Below are 18352 nucleotides of genomic sequence, written 5' to 3'. Positions count from 1 at the left end.
TTATGATACTGTAAGGGGATACAGTTACCTTTCCTGATTACTTTCTGGTTTCTGAGACCAGGGTTACCTTCAGCATCACAACTGTAGTATAGATTGTTGATTATAACTTATAACTACTAAGCATTGTAGGTTTATATTTGAAAAGTAAAATGGGAATATGAAATGAGGAATGACCTTAATACAAAAGAAACATACTAATATAATTGTTCCCCATCAGATTAATGCTCTGCTATGGAACTGCTATTGTACTTCCATTATAAAGAAGCAGTACTTTCCGAGAGAGATGCATGGATATAAATTGATATTTAAAACCTGTTCAATCTGCCACACTTGTTTTGTGTCATATCTTTTTCTGTTGCCTGGCAACTTATAAGGAAACTTGACATTTATGGGTTAATAAAACCTACTTTAAAAAACCACTTCATTATAATGGATGCTGGATCTGAAGGGGCTATTTGATGTTACTTGCCAAATATTATCCATTTGTGGGGTTTTTTTTCAAAGTGAAAAAGATGAAGTGTTTTTATTACTGGTGATTATTTCCATTTGCTCTGGACCCCCCACTCACATCTTCAGTAGAGGTACCTAAAAGTAGTCAGCAGGGGGCAGGAGTAGTCTATCATTGGAAGAAGAGTTGCTTTGCAGAGTATGTACTGGTAAACTCTTGAGTGTCCATACTGGCCATAAAGTTACTGATACGTTTATGCTGATTCAAAATCAGTTTATTGGACGAAGTTGTGGCTGGTAAAAATATAAGTGCTCGGGGGTGTCTTTGTCTGTAAATGCTTACTTTCTTCTTTTTTATGTTTACAGTGTTGTTGTAATATTGTCTGGGTGTTACTGACCTCCGTGAGCTGGTACATATGTGACCCTGTAGCTGTCCACCCGAGCCCTGGGGACCACCCAGTGAACCGTGGCGGACGTGTCAGTGACATCAGAGAAGCGGATGCCCTTGGGTGAGCCCAGGTCTGACAAACACACACAATAAAGGATTAGTTAACATGTGTGCCACTGGACAGGACTGTAAACAGAACATACAGAATGGAACACATCACTCAAGACATTTACATATAGCGTAGGTGTTTTCTGCTTCACAATTAAAAGCAGACAAAGGAAAAACACATTGACATGTTATTGAAAGGCACGTGTTAAAGCGAAAGAGAGCATGTGTAAGAGCCAGCAGTTTGACAGACAGAAGGTCCGGGGAGGCCCGGATCACAGACACACAGACCCTTCCTGGCTAACAGCGAGCCACAGTATCTCGCGTGACAGACCTGAAGAGATTAACTTGCCCCCATTTCATGGCAACACAAAAGTGAAACATGCGCCACACAACCCAAGAGTAAAGCCTTCCCCCAGGGAGGACAGGGGACACAGCCACAGACACCCTTTCTATCTGACACAGACAACTGCCGCCCCCCCTCCACACACATACTTACAAAGAGCGACCCTGACGCAGTGAAAGACAACATTTGGGAGGGCGAGCGGACAGAGACGAGACAATGAAAGGAGCAGAGGAAATGTCCTTACTTCTGAAGGCCTTGTCTCTAGTGTTTGGGATGCTTAAATTTTATTATTTAAAGGATGGGTATGCATCCACAGCATTTAGATCATCATGGGATACTAATTTGCCAATTAAAACTGGATAAAAAGGGGTTTGAACCCAAATATAACACAAAGCTTCCGACACACTGGTCATAATGAAAACTGATTAATTTCTAAAATCAATCCTTTAGTGTTTTGTTGAATTGCAGTTTGGACGATTGCTGTGACGAGGTTAGTATACAAAGAGGCACAATGTTACCATACCAGATACAACGACATTTAACATGGACCACGCTGACAACACCGATGCACAGTTTCAGCTCTGATTTATCGTTTCCATCCAGCTTGTACCTGTTATTACCCTCTCCATTACTGATTTGGAGGGTCTTCCCAAAATGAGTCCAAAGATTTGGATTTCGTACTCGGTGTCTTCTGTGAGATCTGTGATGATTGTGCTCCGCTCATCATCCCCCAGCACCAGCTCTCTGGGTTGGCCTGGCTGGACCTGGCTCACCATTATGACAAAGGTGTCGAAGGCGTCCTCTTCAGCCATCCAGGCCAGCTTAAGGCTCTCAGGGCCGACATCGGACACTAGGAGAGCCTGCACCTCTGGCTCTGCCTCTGAGTGACAGGGGGAAGTCAGTTTCTCCTCTGTGAAACTAAGGAGTGCTTTGACATTTGAGGAACATGGCAGCCAAAGAATGTGTAACAGTTTATGTGTAAATGCCAGCGTTGTTATATGGAAGCTCAGAGTCAGGCAGGAAATAAAGAGTTTTACTGCGATGTGGTGAAAAACACAGAAGAAACAAAGGAACTTCAGGTCGCACTGTGAAGGTTGTTAGTTCACTGGCTTATCAAAGCCACTGGATTATTAAGAAGATACACTTTATTTTCAGGAAATTTGAAAGGAACAATGCTGACAGAGAGCTGCCACTTTTTGTTAAAAAATCAAACTCCACCTTACCCTCCACCAAAAAAGATACCGTGTTAGCTTAGTTGCTAACAATAAAAAGAGTTTACACAGTTTATTTAAAAGGTATGTTCATACCATCAAACTTACCGACACAATGCTAACTTACTGGTAGCTAACTCACTTAGTTGGATATAGAACAATAATTGCACAACGTTTATTTAAAAGGGGTGTTCGTATCATTAAACTACTCCTCCCTGGCATATTTAAGTTCTAACATGTCAAATATAGCTCACGGAAAACATGTTATTGGTGGCTAACTCACCGACTAACCCTGTTAGCTTAGTTGCTAACAGTTCAGTGAGTTTACACTGTATACAATATGTCTTCATACAGTACCATCACACTACTCCTCCCTGGCATTCTGCATTTGAAGTTATTTTAGATGTAAGGTACACCCCTCTGACAAGATGCTAACCTACTATAACTCGCGTATTTACCCTGTTAGCTTGGTTGCTAACAGAACAATAAGTTCACAAGTTATTTAAAAGGTGTGTTCATACTATCAAACCACTCATCCCTGGCATTCTGTATATCTAGGAAATTCAAGATGTAAAATAAAGCTAACTTACTGGTAGCTAACTCGCTTACATGTTAGGTTGGTTGCTAATAACACAAAAAGTTTACACAGTTTATTTAAAAGGTGTGTTTATGCCACCAACTACTGTCTTTTTCTTTATACCGCAACAAAAACAGGGAAAGTTAAATACAGAAAAGCTATCCTTTAAATATTGTGTTCAGATGATTTGCTGAGCACTGCTACTACAGTAGTTTCCTTAGATTTCATTGATTGATTTTACTTCTGCAACACATTTTATGATAGATGGATTGCACTTAAATACATCATTCTTTTAAACTTTTTTGAAAAAGGAACAGCCTTGGTTTGACCAGATTCTCAATTCTGCTGGATTTTGAAATAAAGATGAACTACAGCAGTCTACAGTTCAAACATGCAGATGTGAGTGCTGTAAAAGCTGGTAGTTAGTCACACACAGCACTAATAATTTGCGGTGTAGGAAGAGAGGCTGGGGGGCTAGCAGCTGGAGAAAAAGCTCCCTGAAGCTAATTAGCTGGAGAAACTTCCGGTAGCAGCACAGATGGAGCCATCTGATAGAAGCAGATATAAGTGGGCTCAGGAAAGCCTCAATAAAGCCCAGCCAGTGCTCATTAAAACACTACACCAAGTGCGAGGGTCTCAGGGGTCCATGAACTAGCCTGAAAACCCCTTTTTATCGTGAGGGAAAACGCATGAGGCATTTGTTGTGAGGAGAAGTAGAAATGAGAAGCAGAGCAGACAAATCCCAAGGAGCTGTCACTCTTCATTAGCTTTAGCTGGTCAGTGGAAGAGAGGGAGGGCTGCATCCATCGGCTAACATGTGCTAGCTTGCTACTGATTTCACCCTCCCACCACTTCTACCCCTCTACCCATATCCCTCCACACCCCCAAGACCTGAGGGAACACAATCCCTGCTCACAAAAGGAGCCTGTTGTTAGAGGTCTGCGCCGGCGCCAGCTAACCTGCTGAATAGTAGAAGCCCAGAGCTGCTTCCAGTCTCGCCTGATAACTTTACGAGAGCAGCTTGTGCTGATATGAATAAACTGAGTCGAGCTTGTTCTGGGTGCTCTCCACATCTCTTTGTGCTTCCATCAATCATTTGTTGTATACAAATCAAAGGCTGCTTACTCCTGTTTCAGACCGGGACTTCCATGCAGCACACTGAAGATGACCATACCATTATCACATTAGTCAGCACTCATATTCAAGGTGGGATGTTTTATGGATTAAGTAATGCTAATGAGAAATGTTAAGATGGTTTCCCCACCCATTAGCATGCAGACAATGGGCCATGTTGAGCGCATGCCATATTCTCCATGGCCCCAGAAGCCCCTGGCACCCCAGCAGCGGAGCCCGGAGCCCAACATGAGAATGAAGAGCCGACTGGGGATGCATACAGAACAGAGGCCTCACACAAAGTGACAAAAGCGCCTCAGGCTTTTTTTGTCCGCTGTCAGTCCTCCCATCTTTCTTCCACTTGACCGGTCCTCATCAGTGAAATGCTGAATGATAATGTTGAAATAGAGATCGACATTAACCAACCCCAAACTGGTTATTTCAGACATTCTGGTCCAGTCTAAATAGTTTAATAGGGTTATTTTGTTGTGTTTCCATGGTATTTGTGAAGGTTCTAAGAGGCTCATCATGAGCACATGTTGGTTTCACTGTTTACAGCACACACTCTGTTTATCCTTGGTAATGACAGTGATTGGGGAAAGCAGTGCACCGTTTGTGTTTAACAGCACCCTGACCTTCTGATATTTTTCTGCCTGTTCTCTAACACCAGGTGCTGCTTCCTGCTGGACTTGAACCAACATGCAGGCTGAGACACATTCAATGGTCCCCTGCATCAAAGGCAGGGATTTGTGCACGATGGAAAGCTGATGGGGGGATTTGCATTGTGCACTACTCTACACTACTTGGACAAGAATAACACATTTTTACATTCTGAGATCACATAAAAATATGCCGTCTTTGTTCATCTCTTTGCTTCCACTTATATAGATAGATCACTTGACTTTTCAGGAATATTCTTGAAATCCATAGAATTTTTTGGAGTAAAAGTGACCGGTTTAACTCACTAAGAGAGACGTTTTTCAAAGGACATGGGAATTTTGACAACGCCTAACACCATGAACATCAGAGTCCATTTAAAACTGACAGTGAGCCACACCGCCGCTTAATCAGCTCCATTCGACAACTGCAAGAAACCATTTCTTAGAAAGTCCACACGGGTTAATTGACTGTGCAGCAGAGGAAAAGGAAGCAGAGGAAAGAGTGAGGCCCCAGCTGACAACGGTGATACCTGTGATGGTGTCTGCAAAGACGGGCTCTAACAGGGCCCCCCTGTACACCCCGTACAGATTGGCCCTGTACCAGGTGCTCGAGGAGAGGCTAGAGATGGCGATGCTGCGAGCATCAGCGGACAACGTATGGTTTTGCCACTCAGAGCCCGTCTCTGCATCGGTAACCTCGATCAGAAAACCCTCCAACCTCCTGTCCTCAGTAGCCCAGGACAGCAGGAAGCTGTCCCACGACACATCGCTGATGGTGACATTGACAACCACAGGCTTCTCCTCCTCTGGGTGATGACAAACACATCAATGGAGTTACAGTACTATGACAGACAGACAGGATGAAGGCATGAGGTTAGAGCGATACAGGTATTTAAAAGCCCATTCTGAATATCAGCTGATGTGACAGCAGTTTTAAAATGTTCAAAGATGCGGAATCGGCTCCATATATCGCTCTAACCTTACAACACACAAACACACATAATTCTTCTTCACAATGCACATTATGAAACATATGAAAGTGTCTCTGCAGGAAGGACATATTGTATATGCTGCAAAAAAAGGGGGGCAACATTAATGATGATCACATATCTTCAGTCGTTTTTTTTTTCTGAGAGAAACAAAATGGCCATCACTTTGTCTACAGTGGAAATATTCCCTTATTTCCACTACAAAAGGACAAGGGGAGAAAACAGCCTCATTATCAATGGCTGCCTATAGCCATCTCCTCCATATTTCCATATAAGTGGGAAGACTTAAAGACAGAGAGCAGCAGCAGACATGCTGATGCAGCTTGTACGCATTAATGGCTATGAATGAGCCATTAACATTTGAAGGTGCAGCGTAGCCCCGCCGCTATGGCAGAAGTACGCCGTCCACTTCAAACCTATGGGGGGGGGGCATGCAGTGCCGTGCAGCAGCCTGTAAATGGAGTCCATTGAGAGTGCAAGCATTTAGAGAGTAGATTAGAAAGAGATGGAGATAGATGGTGCAGGTAAACATCAAGGTTGCCATTATCCCCTTTTCACTGGGCGGCTGAGTGGAGCAGACAGTTGTCCGGGGGGGGGGGGGCTTGTAAGAGCTCATATGAACACGGAAATGCATTTACTGTACGATGGGTGATTTGAGTGCCTAAAAAAGAAAAGACTGAATATATAGGAAAGCGTTAATTATATAAAATGTGTCTTCAAATTAGAATGTATTATTTCTCACAGTAATTTATATTCATTAACATCTGTGTGTCCAAACTGTGGTATTACAACTTCCATGTCAGTCCATGACGTCATTGGGCCCAAAAAAAGAAATTACCCCATTGACTTGAATTGGCAAAGTCTGTAAATCAACAGATACTTTTTTAGAGCTGAATCAACTTCCCAGTACCATCATTGGAATAGCTCTTGTTTGAATTATTATGTCCTCAAAGCTTAATTTGTCTCTCCATTCATTAGGCCAGATATTGTGGCTGTTGCTCAGGCAGAGTCTGGCCATTTTGGCTTCGTGAGCCACTGAGCAACTTTCATAGGAGTGAAAGCCACTCTGTCTCTCAGTCATATACACATATACTGCATATATAATACATATATATACCAGGTTGTTGAGGTCAAATAAGCTCAGGATAAACAATGTTGGCCGGAGACTTCTGCCCCAGTAAAATGGAAGTGAAAGGAATTTTATTTGTGGTGCTAAAAAATAAGATTAAACACCAAACCCCTCTGGTTGCTCTCAACGATGTTGCTACATACTTTCTCTTTAGTAGAAGGTAATTTCACCTAAAAGCAGTTAACAGTAAAATGGCTGTTTCTGGTAAGAAACAAGTAAATGAAATGTTTCAGTTCCAGTAGGTGAGCACTAACAACGTTTGATCCATATCGATTTTACTGACCTAAAGGAATCTGAGGCTTCCATTTTCTTCCCCCAGTGAGGCAACTGTATAAGCCCAGTTTCAGTCCTGGGTGTCACGTACAGATGTAAGAGTGTGTTCTTTGTAAATCTTATGTTCTTTTGACATATCACCTTTCATTTTGATATCTGCCATTTGATACAAACTCATTGAGATCATGCTACAGCATTGGTCTATCATTCATCAATAAGTGTATCCGTCTTTAAGGTGAGAATCTCGTAGATCATGCAGTGCATGCAGGAGGATCATGTTGCTTTTTACATGCTCTATGTACTCCAGTGTCAGCTCTTTTGTCTCAGGAAGCAAGACACCCCATCATAATGCCCTCAACGAGGTGTGTTGGTGGATACATTGAACAACCCTGGTGATCAAACATACACATATTGTCAGGCACAAGTAGACAACCCCCCGCCCCCCCTTCAATCCCTCCTTTAAAACAAGTGTGATCAGTGTTTGTGTTACGTGTCTAGAGACGATAAAGGCTGCAGATTGGCCCAGTTGAGGATTTGAGGGCTGCTGATTTTAGAGACAATGTTCTAACAGCATGTGGCCTTTTATCTGACGGAGCCACAGTTCATCGTGGTCAAATAGCACAAAACCAGGCGGAGCCGCGCTCACGCCAGCAATTATCACATGAATGAACACTGTGCCGGCTGCTCACATGTCCACAACAGCCCCCCCCCCCCTACACACACTCTCACACACACACACACACACACACACACACACACACACACACACACACACACACACACACACACACACACACACAGTTTCACTCTGTCGCAGTCTTAAGCCACTCTGTCTCTCAATCATATGTCACACATGAGCAAACAGACAAGTGGACATAAAGAGCGGACAAATGCACGTGCACATTCAAACACACACGCCCACACACACACACACACACACACACACACACACACACACACACACACACACACACACACACACACACACAGGAGTCTGTGTGCTTTACTTGGCAGCGTGCAAACCAAGAAAATGCAACAAAAGACAGAAAGTTTTATTCTGAAGCTCACCAACTTTTCCCTCATGCCGTATCGATTTGTGCCCGGAGCCATGCATTTAATGGGCACTCGTTGCATAACTGGGGGATTTACTTGTGAAATGTTTGGTTTGGAAGCGCTCTGACCGCAGCGCGAGGAAAATGCCACAATCACATCATTTGTCTTTTCTTGTTTTGGTTTAAAAAAACAGGGGGGAAAGAAAAATAAGCCCACATGCTATAAATGAGCCTTAGGGTGGTAAGGGGTAGAGACAGAGTGACTTACATTCAGAAGCTAACAATGAACTCAATTCATTGCCTCGGTTTGGCTGCAATACTGAAGGACAAAAAAATGAACCTATGGTTATTCTTTAACCCTGCGCTACCAGCAAGCGAGCTCACAGAGGGCTACATAAAGACTCACATACTCAATATCTCAACCTCCATACTAATATAGGAAAAGGGCACAACTTAACCACTTTCATCAAGTTAGCTTAGTAAAGTTGATTTGTCTCATGAGTGTGACCAGACGTCCTCTTTTGCCCGGACATGTCCTCTTTTTATGTCCTGTCCGGAGCGTCCGGGGGGGTTTTATAAATTCATGAAAACGTCCGGTTTTCACAGTTTTTCATGGGACCATTAAGCGTGTACTTAAATTGAATGGCGCTTTGCACAGAAGTCTACTGTACTTAGACTTCCCCCCCAACAATCGCAAGTGTCCTCTTTTTCGCCACCTCAAATCTGGTCACCCTATATCTAGCCACCTGGTTCTTCCGCTACCAGGTACATGCTAACTGCCTCTCACCGACAGCTTTACCAGAGCTTTTATGCTGAAAAAAGACTGAGCAGGGCGAACCAACCCACTCACTCTCTGTGTCCCCTTCCATACAAGTCCTCATGGGGACTATTTCTTTATAGAAAATACCTCAGGGTGCATTTAGAAACTATCCATGTGGCTACTACTTGAAGTTTTGTTTGTTTGGATGGATCAACCGCTTAAAATTGTGGATTTGCTTGGATCATAAAAATAGGCTGTGTCCGAAATCTGGGTAGATTTTTCCCTACTGCTTTTTGAAATTATCATTTATTAACAAGGCTCTGCTAAATAGCTTGCACTAGAAAATCCTAACTTAATAATGAGAATGCTTTAAGAAAGTTTGCATACTAACAAAACAGATTATGCAATGTAAATATAGAAGGAACTAATGTGCATTGTCTCAAAAAGTAACACATGCTCACAAAATAACTAAAACGTGTTACACTAAGTGAGTTTAGCAAGTTCGTGATGCATTTGGATGACTGTGCAAATATCAGTATTTTCACATTGTTGACTGTAACTGCACAGTTGCATATTTGATCTACCTTGTACCAATTCTTACACAATGCAGACTGTTGCAATCTTGTGCAATAATCCTGCATTGTGCAATATAGACACTTTTCATGCCATATGTTGCAATAATCCCCTTTATGTGAAAAACATACATTTTTACAATGTCTCATAACCTTAATATGTCACCGGGTCTCTTAGCTCTTTAAATTGTTGCTCCTCATTTTTAGCCATGTGGATGTGTACTTACTTGTCTTTATCTGGTATTACTAATGAGTGTTTTGTTCTCTATTTAAGTTAGCTTATTCTTTACTATTGTACGCCTTTTTTTTTACTTACTATGCCACTTTCTGCTTTAATGCTGTACATGTCCCCACTGTGCGGCCAATAAAGGAATTCTGTTTCTGATTCACCTTTTACATTTCCTATAATTGATGTTGAAGACGTCCTTGTTAATAAGACAGGTTTAAGTCACACCCCCTTAATGTAAAGACTCTACCGCTAAGTCAGGGTTTGAGACAATGGAAGGACTTTCTGCGGTGCTGACCTGTGGCTGCTGAGATGGTGCTGGGCGCACTGGTCCTGCGGCCCCTCTCAGCGATGATGCTGATGGTGTACAGCATGCCGGCTGTCAGGCCCCTCAGGATGTGAGACTCGGAGCTGCCCGGCAGTACGTCCTCCGCCCTGTGGCCGTCAGCCGATATGTACACCAATCTGAAGGAGTCCAGTTTAGCCAGGGGGCGTTTCCACTGCAGCATCATGGTGGTCTCTGTCACCTCCACAACAGCCAGTTCCCTGGGAGCATCCAGTGCTAATGAGAGGGGGGGCAGAGGAAAGATTTCAGCTACAGAGCAGCTTTCCAACATTAAACTACCTGAGGACATTTCATTGGAACTTATTTCCTGCTTAAAATTAACGAACAAACAAAACATGTTTTACAAAAGCCCTTTAATTCACTAACAACCTGATAAAAATCACCATTAACCAACTAATGCATTTTAGTTGCATTACAACTAAAGTACCAAACACACATATATATCCTACAAGTTCAAAAACAATATAATGAAACCAAAAGTGTCATATGTGTTATGTATTTGTAAACCAAACTGTGTTTATTAGTGAATTATATGTCACTTGTAAAACATGTTTTGTTTGTTTGTTAAGTTTTGGCATGAAATGAGCTCCATACTCGCTGTAGAAGATAATGTAAGGGACATGAAGGCAGAACTGAGGCTGCGTACTTAAAATAAGCTTCGGCATGCTTATTTGAAAATACTGCAAAAAAAACCTTCAAATCAGTTGATGAAATTATGAAACAAACAAAAAGAATAAAGTAAAACGGGTTGTCTGTTCTAAACTAGAAGTTGTGAAGCCTGCAGCAACACTGAAACAGAGAAAGAGAAATCAAGACAGCAGACTGTGAGGTTCAGATTTATTCTCCAAACTCTTACAGAGGCTTTTTCTTTTCATGCATGATTTTATAGTGAGACATTTTGAGTTTAGACAAGTCGTATTTAAGGGGTCCTATTCTGCTCATTTCCTGGTTCATATTTGTGTTTTGTGCTTTTACTGTGACATGTTTACATGCTTTAATGTCAGACAGGGGGGTGTGGGAGACAAACTCCCTCTGGAGGGAACACAGGGATTTTAGCCTTTGCGGACCATTTACATGCACACAAACCTACAGGAAAGGGAGAACCCCAAAAGCAGAATAGGGGACCTGATTGAACATTCCACTGTGACTTGATGACTCAGCATTTTCAGGCTTGATCGCAGTTAATACAAAGACGCAGTTAGACACAAATTCTTCTTGCAAAGATGCTTCCGCACCAGGTGGAAGATTATTCAGCGTGAATTAAGTATTGATACTAGAACTTTGTAAATGTATAGATGACAGGAAAAGTCACAGAAAGGTAAAGTGGAATTTTAGACAGGTAGACGAATAGAGGGACAGACATACTGTATATATTGTAAATATGTATTGTTTTTGTTATTGTTTTTATTTTATTACTTTCTGACAAGTGAATGTTTGTATTTATCTTAATAGCAAAGTCATAAAAATAAGTCTTAAAAAACATTTAGTGTTTGAAGTGCTCGTGTGTTACCAGTCACTGCGTTGGTGGTCGTCGGCCGACTCTCCCGCTCATCCGTCACCGCGGTCACGCCCATCCCATACTCTGTGCCAGGTCTCAGGCCTACATGGCAGGGCAGAAATAAAAAGCAGTGTCATGTTGAGTTTGTACCGCTGCTCTGAGGTGTCAGCGCATGAACGATGGGGAGGCTCTGTAGTCAAGTGGCCAGCTGTTTTGGCTAATGGCTCCAATGCCTATAGCAAACACAAAAACGCTCTCATGTGGCTTGGTTGCACAATAGATTGCAGCCTAATTGCATTTCATGGTAAGCCTGTGCTCACTGTGGAACATCATTGATGGGTCTATAGGGCCCTTGTCGTGGAGCTACTTGCTATGATACAGCAGGCTCTGGAGGCTCTTTGGTGTCCACAATGAAGCCCTCTTTCGGCCTGATCGCCTCTAATTCCTTTATTAACTCCCACAGAGGTCATCACACGCAGAGCCTTGCAGCATGAAATTACACCTAATGCCCAGGAAACTCATTATCAATAAAATCACGAGCGTGAAGGCAATTACAGATAATAACTGTGTGAAAGAAGTGCTGAGGTGTGTGTGGAGCAGAGTGGGACGTCGGCTGAATGGACACAGTGCTTTATTTCCATGGGATGGGCCTCCCAAGGACAAAGAATTGGGCTAGACAAAAACACTATTAGACTGTTTTGGAAGCTTTTTTTTTTTGTTTCTCATGGTGTCTAATCCTGCCATGCTCACAGGGTAGAAACACACCGAAAAAAAAACACATCCGCCTCAAAGCATGGCTTTATAATGTCAGCGTACACATAGATGAAAACACGGCTCAGAGGGAAACAAGCCGCTGTGTTATTCCATTTAAAGTCTGAATGCCAAACCCCCCTGGGGGTTTTCTAATAAAGTGAGCCTTTTGTAGAAGGGGAAACATTTCAGGACACAAAACAAAGGAAATGAGCCGGCTGAATATAACACTGACCATTTCAATTTTAGGGGAGCGCGACAATTGCCCAAAGAATTAGTAGAATAAACACTTCACACTGTATCTTTTTTTCCCACAGACGGTTTTCAGCTGTGTCATTTGGAAGCGGGGTGGTAACGGGCTAAAGTGAACTGAAAGCAGAGGAAGAATGAAAAACTGCTCGCTCTGCTCAGCAGGACTATCAGTTGAACTGTCATAAATGTTCAGGACTAATATACAATGATCAAAGTGACTGCTCATCACTTGGATTCTGAAACATGCACACTTGTATCCAGTGTATATATATATATATATATATATATATATATTACATTTTCACACAACATATACTATATATATATATATATATATATATATATATATATATATATAGTATATGTTGTGTGAAAATGTAAATGTTCTGCATTGTTCAGATAATTGTGTTGAGAAATATAGTACACTTTATAACTAAGATTACGTTATTTCAGCTATTTGAAATCCATGAGCTATATATCAGATCCAATTAATCCAGCATCCTCAAAAACTCAAAATTCATCAAAATCATCCCACGGAACTTAGACCGTTCAAAACAAAGACTGGCCATATTTGTATTTGAATTCAGAACAGGTGACAGAAATGGATCTAGCATGCTCAATAACCCTCAGAATCCAAATCGAACACGATTAAAATATTCTCCATTTAAGCTATAGTGATAAGTTATGTTAATTTATGCTACTCATGGTAATTATACAAATTGAACCACATAAGGGTACCTATACTATTTTTGACATTAAACTTTGGGGTACTCAACATTTCGGGTTAAATTCTGGCACGTCGATTGTTGTACTGAGAGCCGCCATGGTGTCCGTGTTCCGGACTACTTCATACAAACGTACTTTTTTTCTGATGTTTGTTATTGTCTTAGTCGTCGGTTTGATTGTTGATTGCCTTTTTTTTCTTGTGTTTTCTAGTACTACAATGTCCTTTTTTGTTATTCTTCATGTTTTCTGTTAGGACCCCACCCCCAAAAAGGTTTCTCTCAAGGCTTTACCCAAATTAATGAACGTCTACAACAACATGTGGGGGCACACCATCAGCTCAAAGCTAAAACAAACCAGTCCACTTTAGACCAGGACAGTTATTACAGGTGTATGGATATATAAAGCTGTGGAATATTTTCTATATGCTGTTTATCCATGACAACTTAGCAAGCTTCAAGCACTGATGAAGCCCCTAAAATCCTGTTCAAGCTTAAAACAATGCAGACATTGACTTTAATTCAACGTATTATGTCAACAGATTTCACATAACTGGATTAGGTTAGTTGAAAGGAATAATATTAAGTTTAAATAAAACATATTAGGTTCAACTTAATATTATTGCTTTCAAATAACCTGATACAGTGATGTGAAATCTGTTGATACATTGAATTAAAGTCAACGGCTCAGTTTTTCCAGTGTGTGTCTGTAGCTTGAAGCCTTAGCCTGTAGCTTGTAGCTTTAGCTGGATCAGGGATCAGTACCTGTTATCTTGGCTGTGGTGGTGTCCTTGGGTCCGGGGGGGAAGAGCAGCTCTCCGTGCTCCCCTCCTGACAGAGGTCCGTACTTGATGCGGTAGTTTTCCACTGGAGCTTGGCTGTTCTTCCACTCAAGAGTGATGCTCTCGTCCGTCAGCTCCACTGTCTGCAGGTCTTTGGGGGCGTCCAGGTCTACAACACACAGATGAGATGTAAGTAGATGGAAGGAAGTATGCTCTAAACTAAACTCAACTGTATTTCTCATCCAGACCCAAAGATTAAGAGGGTCCTTTTAGACAATTGGGGGATCATTGTGAAGACGTTTGGTCCTTCAAGGAACACACACCAGCCTGATATTTAACATACAACCCCCTTAGTTGACACACAGCTTAAATACAATTGTGAGGTACTTCTAATCTACTTACTTCAATTTTATGCTACTTTGCACTTTTACTCCAATAACATTCAGAGGTAAATTGTATACTTTCGCTCCACTACATTTATTTAATACCTTTACTTACTTTACAGATTTGGATTAATGATGTTGAATATAATCAAATTTCACAATTCACAAGCTCTGCAGCATACGAATATACAAACAATATATACTATTCTTTTACTTTTCGTCCTTAAAGTTTATTTGATGATTGTACTTTTATTTAAGTAACATTTGGACTTGTACTTGTAACAGAGTATTCCTACATTCTGGTACTTCTACTTTTACTTAAGTACAAGAACTGAGTACTTCTCCCACCTCTCATCAGCAGTTAATAGCTGTGGTTAGAATATAAACGGCTCAGGTTCATCTATTTTCTGTCCTGAAAGCACATCACATTGTTATTTGAGTGTCACCTGTGAGGAAAGACTGGTACACAGGAATGCTGCTCTGCTCGCCCATGTGAGACGACAGAGACACCTCGTATTGGGTGTCGGGTGTGAGGCCTCCCAGGTGGTACTGGGTGTCACTGGAGGAAAGCTCCACCACGCTGCGATCAGTGGGGTTGGAGCTTGGCCCGTAGGAAATGCTGACCCCTTGCACCTGAGCAACGGGCTGGAACCAGGTGACCAGTGCTGTGGTGTCTGTCACGTCCCGCACGTCCACCTGGCTGGGGGCATCGATCACTGCAGAGGGAAGGAGCAACAAGGCTTATGACACAAAACTCTGGTATATGCACATTTTTGAACAATTTGGATTTTGTCTTCCATCACTAACATTGAAAGGGTCTATTGCAAACAGGAGGAATGATTACAGCGAGCAAATATGGTTCAGTCTATATACACTGAAGAGACTGAAACATGACTTTAATTGAATGTATTATGTCAACAGATTTCACATAACTGTATTAGGTTAGTTGAAAGTTTAAATAAAAAATATTGGCTTCAATTTAATATAATTGCTTTCAACTAACCTGATACAGTTATGTGAAATCTGTTGACATAATACATTTAATTAAAGTCATGTTTCAGTCTCTTCAGTGTAGGCAGCTTACAATTGTTTAAAGCCCGGTCAATCTTTTGCTTCAGTTTCAGAACAAGTAACTTGGTTTTATTTTCCTGTTTGATTCAATAAACTTAATTGTAATATTATGTTTTCAAATCTGACAGAACGCGAATGGGAATACACCTTTGAACAATATTAAATGAGCAGTGAATAATGGTTCAAATATGTACAGTACATAGAACAGGTGCAAGAATGTTCATTTCAATTTCATTTTCCTTTGTTTTTCATTTCATTTGTGCAATGTGCATATATTTAACAATACGAAATATATATATGCCCATTTAATTGTTCATTATTTTTTGTTCCAACAGTTTGTTTTGAAACTGTTACTTAACTGAATATAATTTAGATTCTGATTTTATTTTTTTATCCTTGTGTGAATCTGTACTGTTTTTCTTTCTCTATCGGTTGCTGCATAAACAAATAAAGGTACATCTTATCTTATCTTAATTACTAACATACTGAGTAAAAACATTGACTGGTTTTCTGATTTCCTGATCATTTATCTAGAGAACTCGTACGGGTCATTAAGGAAACTGGAAGTTAACCAAAAGGACCAGATCCTTGGATGCGTTAATCATCTCTCAGATATTATGTCTATGACTGTTGGCAATTTCCCGTCGCTTAACATATAATATATATTGTGCTAGCCAATAGAAGCGCAGGTGTTGCATAGTGATGTCACTATGTAACATAAGTAAACAAAGAAGTCCAATGGAGGCATTAGTGTGTGGGAGACAGGGATTTTAGCCTTTGCAGACCATTTACATGCAGAAAATCCTATATAACACACTACAGTAAAGAGAAAAACCCAAAAGGCATAAAAGGGCCCCTTTAATCCTAAACTATCTGGAAGGTGTCCAGTTCATTCTGTTAATCATCTTTATAATAGTTATTTACGACTGTAAACAATCGAGTCAGTTGCAGACTAGTGTCTTAATCTTACTTATTCCCAGTTGGAATTTGTGTTTGAGTAGTAGACATTTTTCATTATGGTTTTTATCAAGGTTGTACACTGATATAAATTAACCCTAACTAAAGACCATGGGGTTAGGAAGCACATGGAGGATTGCTGTTCTATGCAGGAATACAGTCATTTCAGCAATGAAGGTGCTGGAAATGTGACAGCCTTCTAGCATTTATAAAAAGATATTCAGCCTATTACAGATCATCGCCCTGCTCCATGAAGGGCGCCTTTCTACAAGGCTGAAATTGATTTGTCACATGTAAGCAACTCTAGGAAAGTCAACCTTCTGCACAGGGCTGATAAAGTGAACAATCTGCATTTGAGCTTAAGACAGATTTGTCTTCTGAGGATGCTGGGAATGTGTGGCTCTGGTGTCATGATACTGTTCTCCCGGGAGGCCGCTGTCGCTCTGAGCCTCACTTACTGCAGCCTCCCTCACAGGCTGGGTTATGTTGGAGGGGGAGGAGAAAGGGTAAAGTGGAAGGTCTCGCTTCACAAAATGAGCCCCTTTAGCATGCAAATCCCACAGTATGAGCCTATGTAATGGAAAAAATTGAGCTAGATATAAAAGAGCCTGAATGACACGCAGATCTTTGATCCTTGAAATCCAATTAGTGCTGACACGTGTTAGTGTATCCCAGTTACCTTTTCTACAATCCATTAGGATCTTTTGGCCAAACTGTTACTGAAAGAATCCATCAATGTCAATAGAGGATGTCATAATTGAGTGAGCATTTTTACCATTTATGGTTCGCTCACCTAAGTCTATGTTTTAAAAAAGGACTGAAATAAGCTCTGTGGATAGATTTTGAAGTTAACATCAGCATCTATGCATCATAAAAATGGTTGTTTCCAACAATTGAGTAAATATGAAGACTAAACGTCATCATGCCAAACATTAGCCACCTTTAGCTTAGTGCTAGGGACGCGAGGTCATGTGACCATGCTGTCATTTGTTTACAGCATCAAGTTAATAATTACTTGTGGCTTTTGCATTTACGCTTAAAACATCATAAGTGGTGTAAATATGTGTAGATAACCCAGTTAAGTTCTAACCAACTAATCACTTCAATGACGACAGGGATTGCATGCTGCAAACCTTGCTACATTTTTGTTTTAATTGTTGTCTTTCCATCTCTTTTTGTCTTTTTTAATTATTTATACAAACAGTATAGCACACATTTATGATGCTTACACACTTTGTTCAGCAGGATAATTTCCACAAAATAAAACACTTTATAAGAGTCGAAGCATATATTTAACATCCAGAAGTAAAAAGCTAACTTTATGCTATAAACAAACTACATTGCAGTAGCTTAGTTTTACATCAGCCCCGTGAAGATAAAGGTGGCTAATGTTCGAAGTGATGACGTTAATTCGTTTCAGAATCACTTGTTAGCAACCGCTGTTTTAAAGACACAAACACGTTACAGTTACCAGTGGGGCATTTACTGACATATTTTATCTCGTAGAACAAAACATGAAAATCTCTTGTGTTGACCACAGACCTTATCTAACAAAAACCACATAAAATAAAACCTTGGCTTCAAGAAAAGCAACTAAAAGTGCTTAAATCATTTCCGGGTTTTGGGATTTTTCTTATATTAAAGGCATTGTTCTTGTTAGAACTACACCATCTCACTTAATCTTGTAAAATATAAAGACATCCTCCTTATTACACAATATGAACAGACCTCAAAAAACATTAAA

The 18352-nt window shown here is 40.8% G+C and overlaps 1 protein-coding gene across 3 annotated transcripts in view; it reads right to left on the bottom strand.

Moving 5' to 3' along the window:
• Positions 1–18352, bottom strand: part of tncb (tenascin Cb) — a 49834-nt gene that overhangs the window by 10760 nt on the left and 20722 nt on the right. The window contains exons 7-13 of one of the 3 annotated variants that reach the window (XM_063896687.1): positions 15027–15296; positions 14181–14366; positions 11704–11793; positions 10146–10409; positions 5377–5652; positions 1897–2166; positions 846–968 (exon numbers count right to left, since the gene is read on the bottom strand). In XM_063896687.1, the coding sequence (XP_063752757.1) occupies positions 846–968; positions 1897–2166; positions 5377–5652; positions 10146–10409; positions 11704–11793; positions 14181–14366; positions 15027–15296 (1479 nt within the window). The remainder of the gene's footprint in view (positions 1–845; positions 969–1896; positions 2167–5376; positions 5653–10145; positions 10410–11703; positions 11794–14180; positions 14367–15026; positions 15297–18352) is intronic. The other 2 variants (XM_063896688.1, XM_063896689.1) reach the window with 2 other exon arrangements.

The sequence above is a fragment of the Eleginops maclovinus genome, chromosome 12 (genome assembly GCF_036324505.1).
Source record: "Eleginops maclovinus isolate JMC-PN-2008 ecotype Puerto Natales chromosome 12, JC_Emac_rtc_rv5, whole genome shotgun sequence".
Taxonomy (NCBI): Eukaryota; Metazoa; Chordata; class Actinopteri; order Perciformes; family Eleginopidae; genus Eleginops; species Eleginops maclovinus.
Note: the sequence above shows the minus strand (reverse complement) of the source record. Positions and strands in the feature narration are given on the sequence as shown.